The 19,701-nt window shown below is 44.0% G+C and overlaps 1 protein-coding gene across 1 annotated transcript in view; it reads left to right on the forward strand.

Annotated features, from left to right (window-relative positions):
* The window catches only part of LOC140346823 (netrin receptor UNC5C-like), a 237,606-nt gene that overhangs the window by 196,690 nt on the left and 21,215 nt on the right, over positions 1-19,701 (forward strand). Inside the window, exons 9-12 of the mRNA XM_072433028.1 lie at positions 4,709-4,926; positions 6,534-6,669; positions 9,650-9,737; positions 14,113-14,281. Coding sequence (XP_072289129.1) covers positions 4,709-4,926; positions 6,534-6,669; positions 9,650-9,737; positions 14,113-14,281 — 611 coding nt within the window. The remainder of the gene's footprint in view (positions 1-4,708; positions 4,927-6,533; positions 6,670-9,649; positions 9,738-14,112; positions 14,282-19,701) is intronic.

Genomic DNA, 19,701 nt, shown 5'->3' on the forward strand with positions numbered 1-19,701 from the left:
CCGTCAATTGGCAAGTTCTTAATTCAATTTCAGCAGGCTCCCAAGCTCAACTGGTAAACAGGTTTATGACCGCGACAGGTGCGCGACGGCGGGGGCGCCGGGGAGCGGAATTTATCGTCTCGCCGAGGAAACAATTTTCAACTTTTGCCAAAAACGATTTGCCGTAGCGCGGGCCCATCTCGGCGGCGGTTAATTGCCAGCCGCAGATGTGCGTTTTTAAATGTGTTTTCTTTTGATGAGCGGAAGACTGGAGTGATTACCTCTGCGGGGAAATTGGGGTTAATACTGAAAATAGAAAATCACTCATATTAAATCCTCTCTGGGATTGGGAATACCGTTTGAATAGGGTGGATTTAATGAATAATTAACTGTAAATGATGTGCAGGAGTTATCGCCGAGCAGTGATTCAGGGACTCGCCAGTTCACAATATGATTTGGATTGCATATTCTGGCTGTTGAGATATAAAGAAGAGTAGTTTCGAGTGACACTGTAAACAGGTGGGCACGGCTTACTCAGAGTGGAATAAATATCAGAGTTCTCAGACTAGATCCATAGATTGATTGATTTTCTACAATCAATCAATCAATCAATCAAACTTTATTTATAGAGCCCTTTACAACACTTAAAGTGACCAAAGTGCTTCACAGTAAAATCAAGGCAATACACAACATAAAACGAAAAAAAAAAAAAGAAAAAAAAACTACAAAATAAAGTGTCATTACATTACAGAGTGTTAAAAGCCAATCTGAATAAATACGATTTTAGCCTGGATTTACAAAGGTTAAAATCTGTGATGGTGCGCATGTCAGGGGGAGGGGCATGTCAGGGGGGAGGGGCATGTCAGGGGGGGGCATGTCAGGGGGGAGGGGCATGTCGGGGGGCAGTACAAACCAGACGATACAACTGATTTATCATCCTCAATACCGTGCAATAATCATCACCTTCAAAACCAAATGTTATTCTAGCAACACAAACTCATGTAACAGAAAACTGTTTCAAATGACACAAGACGCAGCAGACAGGGAAACGGGCGCGCGCGCTCTCAGCTGGGGCGCGCACAGGCTCCCGCAGGATTTTGGCCGAAAAATGTCTTCTGTTCTCTTATCTTTTGACTTAATACCATTTTTTATATTTCATTTAATGCTATTTCGTGTTGTTTGCGGTACTTTATATATTTTTTTTATAATAAATCATTTTATTTATATTGTAGAAATCAATCATTTAAGTGCGGCGGATCCGTAAACCAAGTAATAAAATACCCGCGGTCTCAGGTGTAATAAAATCAGTTTCCCAAAACAAATAGGACTCGTTACAACTTACTGTAATGTAATAAAAATGTCTCATAATTTGACAGTCATGAGATCACATTCCCCTGACCGAACTCCTGCAGCTGTTCAGTTCTCTTCATTTTTCTGAGGAGTATTTCTGCCTCCGCTGGTGTTTTGAGCGTGTGTTTTTTTTACCTTTGGCCATATCGCAGGCGTCTCTCCCTGAAATCCACACAAATGCGATGAAAACGTGTTGTTATCGAACGCAGGCTGCTAAATCCTGAGTGAAGTACATGTACTGCATATCTCCTCTGAACCTGGCAGGACCTTTTCCCTGTCGCTCTGATTTTTATGAGGCTGCCCTGGGGGGTCGGCGCGAGTTTTCGAGGACCCTTTTTCACTGAGGCCTTTTCAGATCGCCCGCCTCTCAAAGCCTCTTGCTCCTCGTTTTATTTTGTTGTCGCGGGTGAAATGGAGATTTTTTAAAGCAAAATCGACCACTGAATACAATTATTACTTAAAACATGCGGCAACAAAATAAAACACTGCCCTAAGTGTATTTTAGAAAGTATTTACCACCACAATGGAAACATAAAACAACACATACATCTAAAGCTCCAACAGTAAAAAGACATGTTTAGCACTTTACCACGTCTGTAATTAAATAAATTAAAGATACATTAAATGCCGTAAACAGCAACAACATTCTCACAGAGACAAACAGTTGGCGTACAGAAAAGTTCCATTTACACCTTTAAAGGGCAAATATTACGCATTATTTGTACTCGTATTAGCCTTTAACACAGTCTTTAGTTTGGCATCTCATGTTTTAGTACAAATACAATTGGATTCATGCTGTTTAACCCTGGACTTCCTGTGTTTGGCGCCATGTAACAGCTCCCCCTGGTGTCTCCGGGTGGAAAAAACAAGCCCAAAACCTTTCTGTCTTTCCCGACATCAACCCGAAGACTGAGAAACAAGAGACTGAGCAACTCTTCATTTATTCATTTGTGTTATATCTACGTTAAAGTCTGTTCTCTGACGGTGTATTCTGACAAGGGAGCAGCAGGGGGAGCGCTAATGCCGAAGCGGATGAGACGCTTTCCCGCTTTTAAACGCCAAATAAGTCAATTGCTCGCCCGTCCGTTTCCCTCGCGCCTCTGAACCGCGGCCGGCGTTGCTCGTCTGAGTCGCGGTGAGTTGTTTGGAAGCAGCGCTCGCCGTAATGATCACCGTCGGCCGCTCTTAAACGCCGTGGCGCTGGATTCAGTCAGTCGGAGTGGCACTTATAGCACTTACAAACCAATCTAAACGAGCAATCAGGACGCGGGGAACGCATTAAGAAGGCGAGGAATCACTTTGGAGAGCCACAAACACTTTTAAACAAAATAGAGTTGCTTTTTTTTCACACAGTAAAAGTCTGGTCGAGCGTCTTTAAACACACGGGGAGATGTACTTTACACTCTCCTGCCTGAACCAAACATAAAAGAGAAGTTAATTATGAAAGGTCAGTGTTTAATTTCGATTAATGTTTAACTCTGAATTACTTTTTGAAAACATTCTCTTTAATATCTTATTGTTTTTACAACTGGAATCGAGAAATACAATGTTATATGTACAGCCCACGATGAAATAAGTGTGATATTTTGTGCTAATCCTGGTGTTGTGTAGAGCAGACTTGAAACATTCTGTGTTCTGAAATAATTGGAATGATTTTGGTGAAAGTGGATGTTCTTTAGAGACAGGCGCAGTTCCTGGATGACCCCGCCCATCTTCTGGATATCACCAACTGGTTTTATTTTCTTTTTCGAGCCCAGAACGAGCAGGAGATCAACACATTCAAAACTCATGTCGTTCCTCTCCACAGACATCTTTACTGTTCACAATCTGAAGAGAAACATGAGAGTGTTTCACCGACAAAATGAATGAATGTGCGAGGCTCAAAGACGTGCGTGGGTTAAAAACACTCTTTCATGTTGCAGGGGGAGGAGCAGGGGGAGGAGCTACTACAGGAAGCTGGGAAGATAGTGCGAGGGCCATGACAATGCTGATTGCCGGTGCCGGGGTGGTCGGCCCTGCTTCATTTTAGTGTCTGAAAAAACTGTTCTAAAGCAGAAGAAAACATGCATGTGAATACTGGCAATGTGAAAGAGAACGTGAGAGCTTCCAACTCGTTAGACAGATGTAAATACTTAATTACACGGTTTGATCATTAGTTTCCACTGCTTTGAACAATGTCTAGTTTAGACTTGTTTATCCTCTTGAATGTCACATTGTTGTGTGTTCAAATATTGTAAGGAACGGATCACAACCATCGTCTCCTCACTGATATCTCTGTTCCTCCTCTTGTCGCCTCCCTTGCCTTCTCCCTCACCTCTTCCCTTGACTCCTCCCTTGCCTCCTCCCATGCCGCCTCCCTTGCCTCCTCCTCTTGCCTTCTCCCTTGTCTCCTCCCTTGCCTCCTCCCTTGCCTCCTCCCTCACCTCCTCCCTTGCCGCCTCCCTTAACACCTCCATTGCCTCCTACCTTGCCTCCTCCCTTGCCACCTCCCTTGCCTCCTACCTTGCCTCCTCCCTTGCCACCTCCCTTGCCTCCTCCCATGCCTCCTCCCTTGCCTCCTCCCTTGCCGCCTCCCTTGCCTCTTCCCTTGACTCCTCCCTTGCCTCCTCCCATGCCGCCTCCCTTGCCTCCTCCTCTTGCCTTCTCCCTTGTCTCCTCCATTGCCTCCTACCTTGCCTCCTCCCTTGCCACCTCCCTTGCCTCCTACCTTGCCTCCTCCCTTGCCACCTCCCTTGCCTCCTCCCATGCCTCCTCCCTTGCCTCCTCCCTTGCCGCCTCCCTTGCCTCTTCCCTTGCCTCCTCCCATGCCTCCTCCCTTGCCACCTCCCTTGCCTCCTACCTTGCCTCCTCCCTTGCCGCCTCCCTTGCCACCTCCCTTGCCTCTTCCCTTGCCTCCTACCTTGCCTTCTCCCTTGCCTTCTCCTTTGCCTCTTCCCTTGCCTCCTCCCTTGCCACCTCCCTTGCCTCCTACCTTGCCTCCTCCCATGTCTCCTCCCTTGCCTCTTCCCTTGCCTCTTCCCTTGCCTCCTACCTTGCCTTCTCCCTTGCATCTTCCCTTGCCTCCTCCCTTGCCACCTTCCTTGCCTCCTACCTTGCCTCCTCCCTTGCCGCCTCCCTTTCCACCTCCCTTGCCTTCTCCCTTGCCTCCTCCCTTGCCTCCTCCCTTGTCGCCTCCCTTAACACCTCCCTTGCCTCCTCCCTTGCCGCCTCCCTTGCCGCCTCCCTTGCCTCTTCCCTTGCCTCCTACCTTGCCTTCTCCCTGCCTCTTCCCTTGCCTCCTCCCTTGCCTCCTACGTTGCCGCCTCCCTTGCCACCTCCCTTGCCGCCTCCCTTGCCACCTCCCTTGCCTCCTCCCTTGCCTCCTTCCCCCTCTCTACAGCCGACCAGCTGACCGCCCCTCCAGACCTGACCAACGCAGCAGCCATGTACCGCGGTCCAGTCTACGCTCTCCACGACGTGTCCGATAAGATCCCAATGACCAACTCCCCTCTGCTGGACCCGCTCCCGAACCTCAAGATCAAGGTCTACAACTCGTCGGGCCTGGTGACTCCCGTGGAAGACCTGGGCAGAGACCTGTCCTGCAAACTGTCCCCGAAGGTACGCAGCCAACCATGCAGCAGTTCAACCAGCTCCAAACAAGTGATCATAGGAGAGAGTTCTGAAATGTTACAACCAGGACCTGAACAGAAGCTGAGAAATTACTTCGACAGGTTTTATCGTCCAAGAACTAGGAAGTGCGCTGTTAGCATGTTAGCTGTTGTTGTTAGTATTACTGAGTATTACTTGTTGCTAGTATTACTGAGATACAAAACTCTAAAAGTTGTGAAAAGCACTTCACCAACTCATCGTGGTGAACAATTATGCTGCTACTATAACTTTAACATGAACTATTTTTCACATATGTTTAAGATAGATTTTAAGATGTAGAGCACCTTTAATGTCATTAAAGCTGGTCTTTCTAGTTTTGTTGGTAGCTTCTAAGGGTTTATATAACTCTATGGAACATTTATTGATTTTGAAAGAATTATCCAAAATAGAAATCCACAAATGTTGAACTTTATCATCATTTGCTTGAGATCGGCTTGTCATAATGATCTTAAAGGCTAAATAAAGACTACATATATACAAAAATATATATTTTTTAAAATGCATAAAACATAAAAGTATATAGGAAAGGTGGAATGTTGTTGAGTGGTGGAGAGGGACACATTTACGAAATTTCCCCTTGTGTGGACATTAAAGGATTATCTTATCTTATTTTATGAAATTGACAACGGATAAGAAGGACTAATGCTGCCTCTTTTGGAGCCACAAATGTATTTAATTTTCCAACAGTTATAGATAATATCACCAGAATAATCATGTAACGCATCCTAATTTAACTGTTCAGCATGTGATTTGGAGCCTTTTTTGGTGTCTTCTTTTCACCTGCCTTTCCACCTTCTTCGATGCCAAGATAAACAGCTCTAAAGTCTGACTCGTGTTTATTATTTACTGAGGAGGTGTTCCTTAAATAATGAGTCAGAGTGTCCTAGATTAAGCTCGAAGCAGCATGTACGCAAACACACACACACACACACACACACACAAACACAAACACACACACACACACACACACACACAAACACAAACACAAACACAAACACACACACACACACACAAACACAAACACAAACACAAACACAAACACACACACACACATACACACACACACGCAGACTGTCACATGTGGTCTTTGAAGTGGTACCTGTTCTCCAGCACCACCAAAACACATCCCATCCAAGTGCTTTGGATAAGAAATGCCACAAAAGCGCAACTTTATGTTCTTTCTGCTCTTTTTTCAGCGTTCTGTTAATCATCTTTGTTATACACAATATACACGATACGACCTAATTATGCATGTCTCAAAAATGTCATTTGCGCTGTTCATTTTTAAATGTATCCCACACTTGTTCTAAGAGAAAACTTTGGACTAATTCAATATTTGTGTTCAACAATAGTTCCACTGATGGTGCAGCTCGACTAAAATCTCAGTTTGCTTCATCAAAAAAAGAAAAAAATCATAAACTGGGAAACGATGACTAAAAATAGTGAAATACAAAGATGACGAAATAATCAGCAGTGCAAGTAGATGATCTGACAGGTGATTGACAGGTGTTTTGTGAAAGCTTTCTGGATTTTCATGTGTGTTTTACCTCCGTCAGATCACCCAGTCTCTGTTGGAGCACAGCGACACCCTGAACCTTCGGAACCAGACGTTAGCGCGAACCCGAGACCCATCATGCACTGCACACGGCTCCTTCAGCAACCAGGGAGGACACCTCATCGTGCCCAACTCAGGTACAAGTGTCACACCTACAGAGACGTACAAAACCAGGGAGGACACCTCATCGTGCCCAACTCAGGTACAAGTGTCACACCTACAGAGACGTACAAAACCAGGGAGGACACCTCATCGTGCCCAACTCAGGTACAAGTGTCACACCTACAGAGACGTACAAAACCAGGGAGGACACCTCATCGTGCCCAACTCAGGTACAAGTGTCACACCTACAGAGACGTATAAAACCAGGGAGGACACCTCATCGTGCCCAACTCAGGTACAAGTGTCACACCTACAGAGACATACAAAACCAGGGAGGACACCTCATCGTGCCCAACTCAGGTACAAGTGTCACACCTACAGAGACGTACAAAACCAGGGAGGACACCTCATCGTGCTCAACTCAGGTACAAGTGTCACACCTGCAAACAGAGACGCACAAAACCAGGGAGGACACCTCATCGTGCCCGACAAACAAAAAACAAAAAAACAAAAAAAAGGAAGGACACATCGGCGTGGCCAACTCTGGAACGACGCTTGGATGCAGAAATATAAGCAGCGTTTTGACCGGTTCGATTAGGAGCGGATGGGAACGGTCCAAAAGTGTCTAGTTTCCAAAGTGGGCTGGTCTTCTTTCGGCAAGTGCGAGATGATTGGATGAGAGCGAACGCAGACAAAACTGCAAAAAGCTGTTACGTTAGCATACGTTACCATGTTCTCTACTCTGTTATTATTTTAAACTGCATTTCAAGATGAAATGTCTGTTCTTGGATTTTATCAAACACATTTCCCAAAAATGTGACTTTCATATGTTTTTTTCTTCTCTATTATGGATTTTTTTGGGCTGGTGCGACTTATACTCCAGAGCTACTTATAGTCTGGAAAATACGGTAACTGCAGTTCAAAGTGCTTAACGGTGGTAAAAGAAAGAGAGAAAATATAAGCAGCAATAATAAGCAATACAATTTAAATAAAACCATGTCTGTTTAAGAAAAATAATAATTATCTTTTTTTTTTCTTTTTTGCTAAATATGACGTGAAATGAATTAAATAATAGATTCAATAGCCTATATTTGACAGAAAAGTTATATTTTATTTGATATTTAATTTTGGGGATTTTTTTTTTTCACCAATGATGGCGGGCCGGCCCTCCACTACTTGCCTTGATTCGAATAGGGCCCTCGGAGGAAAATAATTGCCCACCCCTGGTTTAGAGAGACGGCGATGTTGCCATTTAGTGCTTTAGAACTTTCAAATCGATTCTAAAAATGTGCGTGAAAAGGAGTTGAACGAACACTCGGTTGTGACCTTTCTGTGAACCACCGACAATTTGTGGAAAACGCCAACACATTTCAACACAAAGCATTTTTTTAATCCATCACAAGTCCACGTTTGGCAGAGCTTTACATCCGAACACAGGTTTAATAAACACATGCACATTAGACTGTGAGAGTTTTCCACCTCTCGCACTTTGAAACGGTAAAACCCAGTAAATAGATTCAACTGCATCTTCTCCGTTTCTGTCTTCTCGTCCTCCGTCTGCTTCCTCCTGGCCACGCTGCTCTGAATGTTTTGAAAGTGAAAATATTGTAGTGTAAGTGATTTAAATGCGGTGGCAGAAGGGCACATGAATAATGCACCGCTCCTGATGGAGGCACACACTTTATATGATATTTCCCAAAGAGAAAGTCGGACTTCATTTATTCTGGTGATGGATGTAACGTGCCGAGCGTTTCACTTTGGCATGAATCAACCTTTATGAATGACTCCCACCACCTGGAAGAGAAATGAGGTGTGTAAATAGTGTGTTTTATATATTATTCATGGCAAGCAACACGGAATTTACTCAACTGTACGACAAATATAAATGCTAAAGCGAATCAATGTTCAAAAATACAGTCGCATTTTTGGTGTAGGTCGCTCATTGCTTTTCTTCTCAATTAGAATAAAGTAAACTATGATGTCAAAATGTTATAATAAATCATGTTTGTTCCTAAAGATAAATACAGTTTTACGATTTTTTTGCTACGCTTGAACTTTGGGTCAGTCATTTTAAGTGTTCCAAAAGTAAGCTGAAAGTTTCCGATTGTGTATTAGAGTTATGAGTGCTGCTGCCACTACTTTTTAAAGTTTTTAAGTTCCTAGCCCCGAGTGACCCAGTGAGAAAAGAGCTGCCTCACAGTCCACTCCAGCTGTTCCCCGAGCGTCCCACGGGAGCGTCCCACGGGAGCGTCCCACGGGAGTGTCCCACCGGAGCGTCCCACCGGAGTGTCCCACCGGAGCGTCCCACCGGAGTGTCCCACCGGAGCGTCCCACCGGAGTGTCCCACCAGAGCGTCCCACCGGAGTATGCCACTGGAGCGTCCAACCGGAGCAACCTGAGCGTCCCACCAGAGCGTCCAACCAGAACATCCCACCAGATCATCAATCCCACCGGAGTATAGCGTCCCACCAGAGCCCCAGAGCGTCCCACCAGAGCGTCCCACCGGAGCGTCCCACCGGAGCGTCCCACCGGAGCGTCCCACCGGAGCGTCCCACCGGAACGTCCCACCGGAGCGTCCCACCGGAGCGTCCCACCGGAGCGTCCCACCGGAGCGTCCCACCGGAGCATCCCACCTCGCTCACTCTAAGCAGGTGGTCCAGAAGGAGGGGAGCAGGACCCCAAGACCCGGCCTGGAGAGGGTGTCGCACTCAAGAAATATTATTCACTCTTCATTTGTCCGATTTGGATATTTTATGATATCATTTTGCAATAAATGTGCCATTTGCTCCATAGAGATCGTCCTGCTTTCTGCTTGATCAGTGGTCGCATTGTAAAGAAAACCAGCCCTGCAGTTCCCAAAGCAGCCACCGCCCCCCGCGTGCTTAAATCATTCATGTCCGTGCTCTTACATCATGTTACAGAGCAGAGTTGCAGCACTTTTTGTCCCTCTGTTGTCACTCATGTTGTCATGTGTTATTTATCTGTTTCTTGTTGTTGTTTGTTCTCTCTGTGCAGGAGTGAGTTTGCTGGTTCCTGCCGGGGCGGTTCCCACGGGCCGTGTCTACGAGATGTACGTGACCGTGCACAGGAAAGAAAGCCTCAGGTACAGACTGTTTTCATACTTTCTGTTTTTCTATTGTTGGTTCTTAGTAATGTATCAAGAAACGACCCCATTTCACAAGCAGAGAAAGGATTGAGACATTTTAATCTTCTTAAATTGGTCTAATTTGAGTTTATGACAAACTTATTGACTTGAAAATGATCTTAACTTTGCCTTTTTCTCAAGGTTACTAATTTATACTATTTTAACTAGACAATTTTGCCATATCTAAACTGGTTCAGTGTATAATTTGGATTATTTATGTTAGTATTGATTCTCTTGACGGATACTACTTGAAACATGAATAAACACATGATAAATAAATTAGTAAATAAATACATTGATTGTAGTAGAACACGACAGAAAGTTGTGACTCGTGGGACTAATTGAATGTTTTAGTTGTCGAAATGAAAATCTCAAAACCTGGTTTGGTCCTGTTTTAATTCTGGTTTAGTCCCAGCCTTGTCCAAGTTTAGCTCTTGTTTTAGTTCCAGAAATGTCCAGATTTGACGTGGTGTGTGCAAGTGTGAACGGACCCATCATAAAGAAGGAGAGTTAAAAATGTTTAAAAAAAAGGAAAAAAAAATAATGTTTTAATAGAGACTAAATAATCAAAGCCCCAAGACTGATCCTTGTGGGTTTTCCCTAAATCAGCCCTATTGTGCTTGGATTGTGTCAGTTTTCCTCATGTTGAATGCACATTTCAAGATGCTAAATACTGAATTGGAGTGAGGGAAGGATGAGGCGTGAGATTGACAGTTGGATCCCGCATCGATCCAACTGTCAATCTCACGCCTCATCCTTCCCTCACTCCTCACTCGGCTGCAGTGATGCGGTCGCTGTATCCGACTGTTGTGGTGAAGAAGGCGCTGAGTCCAAAGGCGACGCTCTCGGTTTACTCCTCAACTCTGACCTGTGAGCTTTGGGTAATGCTCGAAGTTACAATATCGTGAATATCCTCCAGAAGAACAAGAGGAAGTGTGTGCGGAGAGGGAAGTCTGGACCTCACTGCTCAGTCTGCTGCCCCCCGTGACCCGGCGCCGGATAACGTGGAAGTGAAAATACTGAACTAAGCGCTCTTTCAAAAGTATTCTGATGCTTTAGTGTAACTACATGAACATTTGGGAGTGTTTTTAACCTTCCATAGGCGTTCGATCCCAAGCTCTGTAGCATTAAATACTGGTTCTGACTTTTACTTTGAAGTTTAAATCAGGACGCGGTGGCCATAACCCCTCTCATTACTATGCGCGTTACCCCTTCACCTGCACCTCAGTGGTACAGTAATTTATGCTAAGGCCAGCCCACACTGCAGAGGGCGCCGTGGGTCAGCGGGCACGCAGTTGCACGGAGCGCCTGGGGAATAAAGGGCTAAAAGTCAATGTAATGGGAATAATAAGTGTTTTATGAACCTCGAGTAACCAGCCTCAGATATAGACCTCTTACAGTAAACGAAATGAATCACTTTGGACCAGGAAAGACTTATGATTCTTTGCACAGAGCACAGCGGCAGGTTATTGATCTTAAAAGGCAGATTCTTTATTTAAATTCGTATGTGTTTTCATACCTCAGTGTCAGATATCATCGGTTCAGAGATGTAAAGATACCGATACTGGCGTCACATAACGGCAAATCCAGAGAAATTTGATTGAGTATCGGCTCTGTGATATCGTTCAGCTGCAATCCTGTTTGCACATTTAATCTGACGTAATCAGACTACCGTACTCACAGGTTGATACTGACCCAGAACGTCTCGTCTAGTTTATTTGCTGGATGAATAAGAGTTACATAACACTTTCTGTTACAAAGTTTAGGGGGGAAAACGCTATGGTCAATATCGGGAATTGAGAGATCTGTAAAGCTAAAGTATCAATATCGGTATCGGAACTGAAAAAGCTGGACCAGTGCGTCCCTAAATTGTTCACGTACAACACTGTTAATAAATGCTGGGAAATCATTCAAATATTTCAATTCCAGTTAATAAATATAGGAAATCTCATCAAGTATTACTAACTTTACATTTTCATCCGTTATTATTTACTGTGAGATCCATTAAGTTCCATCTTATTATATTTTTCGTACAATTGATTTTAAATGTCCTGATTATTTGCATTTAACTGGAAGAACAGCAAGAACAAGAAGAGTGGATACTTTGCAGTTATATGAATTACGCGAGAGGTGATTGGTCGAGCGGCTAAATTAGCAGGAGCTGATTGACCGATGGGCGTAGAAAGGTCACCGGAGGTCGGCACGGGGACAAACTACAGTCTTCCCGATTGAATTTATTCCTCGAGCTCCTCTGGCGGAGTCGGAGAGCTCCTCTGGCGGAGTCGGCGAGCTCCTCTGGCGGAGTCGGCGAGCTCCTCTGGCGGAGTCGGCGAGCTCCTCTGGCGGAGCCGGCGAGCTCCTCGGCGAGCTCGCTTCATCGCACCTTCGATTCCATTTTTGATCGTGACACTTTTCAAAACCGTCTCCTCAGTTTTCCTCGCACATCCTCGTCTCCCTCCACATCTCAATCCTACAGCCGCGCCTTGAGCATTTCATGTCCGCTAGTCTCCGTGGTTTGTATCGATCCATGTTAGTCGATGGCAGTTAGGCCCCCCTTCATGCGCATCTGTGAGGATCGGACCTATTTTCCGTGATAGTAAGCGGGCGAAAAGCAAACGGCATCATCGACTGACTTTAAACAAGCTGCCGTCTTTGGTATCGGCGCGTGATGTTTCAGCGTGGCTCATTCGAAACCGATAAATTGGGGAAATGACGTCAAAAATGCAGGCCTCTGTGGTGTTTTTGCCATATTATTATCGCGGTTGCCCGTGGGTCCGTCGTAGCTTTGGAGAGCGCGATCGATAGCCCACGAAGGTCCGCTCAAGGACGGCCTCTTCACATGTGTTCGAGTCAATAAGAGTGTGGCTAAGGCTGCGACGCGGGTAGAAAGGCATTGTGCTGAGAATCGGAATGATTCACTGTAAACGGCTCGCGCGGTTGTTGTTACATCGTCCCATTATGAGCCACGAAAACGCCACTCTGGCAGTGGAGGCGGCGGGGAATTTGCATCGAAACTTAACGACGTCGGCAGCAACGAACAATCTTTACGACAGGATTTGCAAATGATCGAGGGGAGAGGAAGACCAAAGCATTTGACTGGATTTACAGAGATTCAGATTGACTGGAGAAGTGGATGTCTGTAACTGAAGGGATTAGTAGTGAGTCGAGCAATAATAAAAACTCTCACAAATGCTGTTTTGTCACTATTTTATAAAGATTACATTATTTAAATGATCAGTATCAGTAAACGTTACATGTACAGAGTTTTATAATGACGTGTATTTCTCACAAACATCTCCAGAGACACTTTCTGATGACTTTAGAAGTTGGAAAGATAAGATAAGATAAGCCTTTATTTGTCCCACAATGGGGAAATTTCAGTGTTGCAACACAAAGTAGGTACAGAAGTAAATAATAAAAAACAGATAACTTATTTTTTTAAAAACTTTTTTTTTAAAAACACTCTTATATAAAAGCTCTTTTAAAACTCTTAATAAAAAATAAAGAACAATAATAACAATAGTGACACAGTGAATCAGATTTGCCTGATTTAGGATGCAATCTACGCAATATATCGTCTCTAAAAGCACTCTTGGACCAGGGGAATGTCGCTAATGTTTAATCTGATTAATTTTTTTGGATGAATTGTTATTTACGGCTTCATTTAATGACAAATATAATCTCCAAAAGCTACATTTCAGGCTTGTGCAGGTGTTAGGCAAAATTGATCTAAATTGGCCCTTGTGAATAAACGTGAGAGTTTAAATCTAAACTTAAGATAGTATTGTTTACTATACTATGACTGAAATACTTTTACCCGGTTTTTAATATTTTAAATACCACATTAACTTGTTTTTATGTTTGATTTATTTATTTATTTTGACATACACTGTTCAATATTCTTATAAACTGCATTGTGTTTTTATTTTTATTTTTTTAAATGTGTCTTAACATTGTAAAGCACTGTAAAGAATTGCGCTTTGTACGAATTGTGCTCTATAAATACATTTGATTGATTGATTGAGAGAACAACGGGAACCCCGGTAGAAAATGAATGAACTGTATATAAAATATACCTTATTTTATTTGTGTTTTGTTCAAGTCATGTATGTTGTAGTAGTCTTAACACAGGCACAAGGGCAGGTGTCCAAACTGTCCCTCCTGGTCCCACATGTAGGTATCATAACAGAATATAAACAGGTTTCAAAGCATCATTCAAACTGCCATTACTTTATTACAGTTGTAACCAAGAGGAAACTCATTCAGACCCCAAGTTGATCATCTCAGCTGTAACCGAGAAGCCCATTTGACCCTATATATTTATGTTTTTCAGACCTCCAGTAGAAGACATCCAGACCGTCCTGAGTCCGGTGGTGAGCTGTGGACCCCCGGGGGCCCTCCTCACCAGACCTGTGATCCTCACCATCCACCACTGTGCTGACAGCGTCCACGAAGACTGGCTCATCCAGCTCAGGAGCCAGCTGGCCATGGGCGAGTGGGAGGTGAGCGCTGCTGCCGGCCCCTGGGACTGACGGGGTTTAGAAGAACATAATAATAATGCATTTGACATGTTTTAATGTTTTAATGTTGTGTTGTTTGCTTTTGTTTGGGCTTTTTTGGAAACTCAAAGATGCTAAAGTGGATATTTACCGGAGCTCAAGAATTTCCAACCACACACATTAAAAACAAATAATTTAGACAAAAAAAATTCCCCCTAAAAAAAAAAGAAAACTTACTCTTACTCATTTATTATCATTTTATTTTGAAGGATTTTTAGCCCGTAGCCTTTATTCGTAGCTTGAGATGGGGATGAGACTGTGGAAAGACATTGCAGCAAACTGTCCAGAGCCACATTCGAGCTCACAACACTGCGGGGTGCTGACAGGGGGCGCACATGTGCCACTCACTCTGCCACCGAGCAGCATCACTTCATCAAATTTTGAATGTGTTTTTTTTTTGGTCTGAAAACAAAATACCACAGAGCCGGTCATACTTTTTCATGGCTTTCAACTCTGAACATTCATTTTTAGAAATATATGACGACAAACAGAAGTGGTCCTAAACATGTTGTCCAAAGTCTAACAAATCTGTCCCTTTCAATATTTTACATTTTTAAAAATAAATGAGAAATGTTCTGCCAGAATCACAACAGGCTTTGCGGTGGAGGGGATCCAACCGCCGACCTTTCAGTTAACGGGCCAAACTGACTCGTTTAAAGGCCTTTGGTGTGTTGAACAGCTGAATGGTGTGACCGTGGAGATAAGCACATGGAGCACACTGCAGAGGAGGCGCAGAGAGGGCCCCCCACAGGAGCCCTGCACAAAGACAGCAGATTAGCCGGGATTGGACGCACTTCACACGCCGTCGTCAGGAAAATATCTAAACAGCTGTGTTATACCGCGTCAGCACCCAGATCGCTTTCGCCGAGATAAAAGTCAACTCTGAAGACGGCGGTTATTGTTCTGAGCCTCATTCGCACTGCGTCGCTCCTCCGTGTGCATGAGCAGAGGGCAGGTCCACGTGCTGCTCGGCGACTCAGCGGCGTCCAGGGAGCTTCGTCCAGACGCTGACCTTCAGGCGATCGGGAAACAAACGTCTGCGGATTTAACGGCGCTTTGACCACGCGCGGAATCAGATAATATTCTCCGCACCACAAGGGAGCGCCGGAGAGCTGCCTGCAGGTGTTCATCCAGTGCAGCACAGGCTAAACGCATCGCGCAGTTAAACTATGATGATGAAGATGAAGACTGAATTCAACTCAAATATGAGAGAGAATCTTTATTAAGGCGGCCCTCCGTGGAATCAAATACATGCCATGAACTCAATTAAGCTGAAGTCTTACTATTTCATTATTATTATTTAGGCCGCAGTTATTTTATTACGTGGTTTACGGATTTTTAAATGAAATATATTGAACAGGCGGGCGAAATATAATTTCAATTTCAAAAGATTTTTTCATCCTTGTTTACCCAAAACGCACCACGGGAGGAGAGGGGGGGGGGGGGGGGGGGGGATGCGTGTTTTGCATCGGTAGAACTGACGCTTCTAAGTGTGCAGCCTTAGTCACAACAAAACGCACTGAATAAAATGTGAATTACTTCACGCGCTCTGCTCTTTTGACTTAATACCGCTTTTTATATTTCATTTAATGCTATTTTGCCGTGTCGGCGGTACTTATTAAAAAGAAATTGATAATAATTTATTTTATTTATACTGTAGAAATCAATAATCTAAAAGTGCGGCGGATCCGTAAACCAGGTAATAAAATAACTGTGGCTTTACTATACCAATGTTTTCCAGACAAAACACATTATTAATTAATTAATATATTTATATTTTTTCTTACCATGGTTGGAATAATGTCATTCACATTTGCATGATATACACTCCTAGTAATAATACAAATTAAATGAATTAAAACAAATGTTATTAGTAGAAAAAGCTTCAGTTGTAGTCATCTGGACTCAGTTTGAAAAAGTAGACGTTTCGACTCTCATCCAAGAGTCATTGTCAATAACAGAATTTAGGTCGAGAACTCCGATATTAATACTGTTCTGTGGTAAGACCCGCCCATTGGGAGGAGCCTTCCTGAAGTAGAAAGAGTTGTTTGTTTCAACAGAAACTCCCCCCTTGTATCTACCGAGCCTATTCAGAATCTTAATGGGCTGTTAGAATCCTCTTTGTCTTTGTGAGACCCTGGCTCAACCACCCTGAGTACCTGATTAGCATCTAAATGGCCTTGTCTTCTACCTTTCCAGGGGTTCAGTAACCCATTATAAATAACAGGAAGATTAAACCTTAGCCCTCCATTTCTGTTTAAAGAAGGTCTTTCTTTTTTAACAAAAATAGCTTCCTTGACTCCTCTTTCAAACCATCTTTTCTCCCTGCTTAAAACCTTCACCTCGCCGTCTTCAAACGAGTGATTAGAGGCTTCAAGATGGAGATGCACGGCACTCTGTGGTCCTGAACTAGTATTTCTTCTGTGCTGAGGATCAGACTGCAGGAAGACACCACCCTACAGGAAAGGACCAAACTGACACCTGAACACATATGTAAACTGTTGGACATCTGTCTGAACACCACTTACTTTCAATTCCGGGGACAATTTTACAGACAGATTCATGGCTGTGCCATGGGCTCGCCCGTCTCTCCCATAGTGGCCAACCTGTACATGGAGCACTTTGAGAAGAAGGCACTGTCCTCATTCTCAGGCATAGCCCCAAAACTGTGGCTCCGCTATGTCGATGATACGTTTGTGACAATTAAGAAACAAGAGCTGGAAACCTTCTCTGATCACATCAATGCTGTGGACCCACATATTAGGTTTACAAGAGAAGACGCTAAGGAGAATCGCTTGACCTTTCTTGATTGTGCCACGATCAGAGGAGAGGACGGGAAACTCCAAATAGAAGTATATAGGAAACCTACACACACGGACCAGTATCTGCTCTTTGGTTCCAACCACCCACTACAGCACAAGCTGGGAGTGATCAGAACCTTACAACACAGAGCTCAAGGTGTGCCCACCAGCTCAGAGGGCAAGAAGAAAGAGGAAAAACATGTCCGAAATGCCCTCTCAGCCTGTGGTTACCCCGCTTGGGCTCTCAACAGAGTGAAGAGAACCAAGAAGCAGGACAAAAGGGAAACTGAACAGAGAAGGAAGGGTGTTTCTATCCCTTATGTGTATGGCCTGTCGGAAAAACTGCAGAGAATTTTTAGACAACACAAAGTTATTATTTTAAACCAGGAAACACTTTAAGACAAAAACTGGTTCACCCTAAGGACAAGTTGTCGACTCAAAAACAGAGCAATGTAGTTTATTCGATCCAATGCAGTGAAGAAAGCTGTAAAGAACGTTACATAGGTGAGACAAAACAGCCTCTACACAAGAGGCTTTATCAGCACAGAAGAAATACTAGTTCAGGACCACAGAGCGCCGTGCATCTCCATCTTGAAGCCTCTAATCACTCGTTTGAAGACGGCGAGGTGAAGGTTTTAAGCAGGGAGAAAAGATGGTTTGAAAGAGGAGTCAAGGAAGCTATTTTTGTTAAAAAAGAAAGACCTTCTTTAAACAGAAATGGAGGGCTAAGGTTTAATCTTCCTGTTATTTATAATGGGTTACTGAACCCCTGGAAAGGTAGAAGACCAGGCCATTTAGATGCTAATCAGGTACTCAGGGTGAGCCAGGGTCTCACAAAGACAAAGAGGATTCTAATAGCCCATTAAGATTCTGAATAGGCTAGCTCGGTAGATACAAGGGGGGAGTTTCTGTTGAAACAAACAACTCTTTCTACTTCAGGAAGGCGCCTCCCAATGGGCGGGTCTTACCACAGAACAGTATTAATATCGGAGTTCTCGACCTAAATTCTGTTATTGACAATGACTCTTGGATGAGAGTCGAAACGTCTACTTTTTCAAACTGAGTCCAGATGACTACAACTGAAGCTTTTTCTACTATGGAACACGCCTGGACGAATGAGGGATTACACCGCCAAATGTTATTAGATAATAATTATAATAAAAAATCAAATATAAATAAAACATAACTAATGAAAAAATATAATAACATATACATTAATAAATAAAACAAACAATAAATACAAAAAAAATGTAATAATATAATACAACATATAAAATAAAATAAAAATAAATACATTTAAATTAAATTAAATAAAGCATTGGATTTATATAGTGTCTTTCATGACACTGCTTTAAATTGCATTATTCAAACGTTTCCTCCGGGCACTCCCGTATCCTCCCCACAGGTAGTCCATAAAATATAAATACATGAATAAGCAGGAGACTGTGTCTTGAGAAGAAGTTTATTACAATCAATACAAACCCCGAGGCTTGAACATCCAACACAGAGTGGCGTACCTAAACCCCGGGGGATTCTTCTACATGAAGGGGTTTATCGCCTCTGACGTGGGACAATAAATGATTCAGAAGATTGAACATTAAGTTTACCACGTACTTGACCCACTTTGAATCGATAAGCGCTAGTTAAGTTCGATTTTACACTCCAGGAAGGTGATTCAGTGGCATTGAAGGATGGGTCAAATGCAGAGGACTTTTCTTAACTTACACTGCAATGAGCTTTTTTTGAAATAGAGAAAACCACAGCCAAATCTCGAAATGGCGCTGAATTAAACGCTGATGGAATTAATATGAAAAGCTATTTTTATTTGCTTTGAATACGATAAACCTGGCCTGTATTCAGTATACATTCACCAGCAAGGACCACGCCACAACAAAGAATTCGAAAAAAATGTGATGATGGATCGACGATGGATCGACGATGGAGCGACGGTGGATCGACGATGGAGCGACGATGGATCGACGGTGGAGCGACGGTGGATCGACGATGGAGCGACGGTGGATCGACGATGGAGCGACGGTGGAGCGACAATGGAGCGACGGTGGAGCGACGGTGGAGCGACGGTGGAGCGACGATGGTGCAATGGTGGATCGACGATGGAGCGACGATGGAGCGAACGTGGAGCGACGGTGGAGCGACGGTGGATCGACGATGGATCGACGATGGTGCAACGGTGGAGCGGCGATGGAGCGACGGTGGAGCGACGATGGAGCAACGATGGAACGACGGTGGAGCGACGGTGGAGCGACGGTGGAGCGACGGTGGAGCGACGGTGGAGTGACGTTGGAGCAACGATGGAACGACGAAAGTTGGCTGGGTAGAGACTCATGATGGGGGCTCTGTCTCGGGTAATCAGCCCGGCCGATTCAGGACCCCCTCTCCTTAGATGATGATGTGTTAAGGTGAAGATGATAGAGACATTGGGTGGGAGGGCGGGGTCGAGAGAGCAGGGTCAACAAGAGATGCTGGGATTGGCCTGTATGTTAGAGGCGTGGTTAAAGAGTGGAGGTGTGGTTGCTGGAGAAGAGGTTGAGGCGTGAACCC

Source organism: Eucyclogobius newberryi, unplaced genomic scaffold (genome assembly GCF_026437365.1).
Source record: "Eucyclogobius newberryi isolate DKJ021-1_F unplaced genomic scaffold, fEucNew1.0.hap1 SCAF_6, whole genome shotgun sequence".
Classification (NCBI taxonomy): Eukaryota; Metazoa; Chordata; class Actinopteri; order Gobiiformes; family Gobiidae; genus Eucyclogobius; species Eucyclogobius newberryi.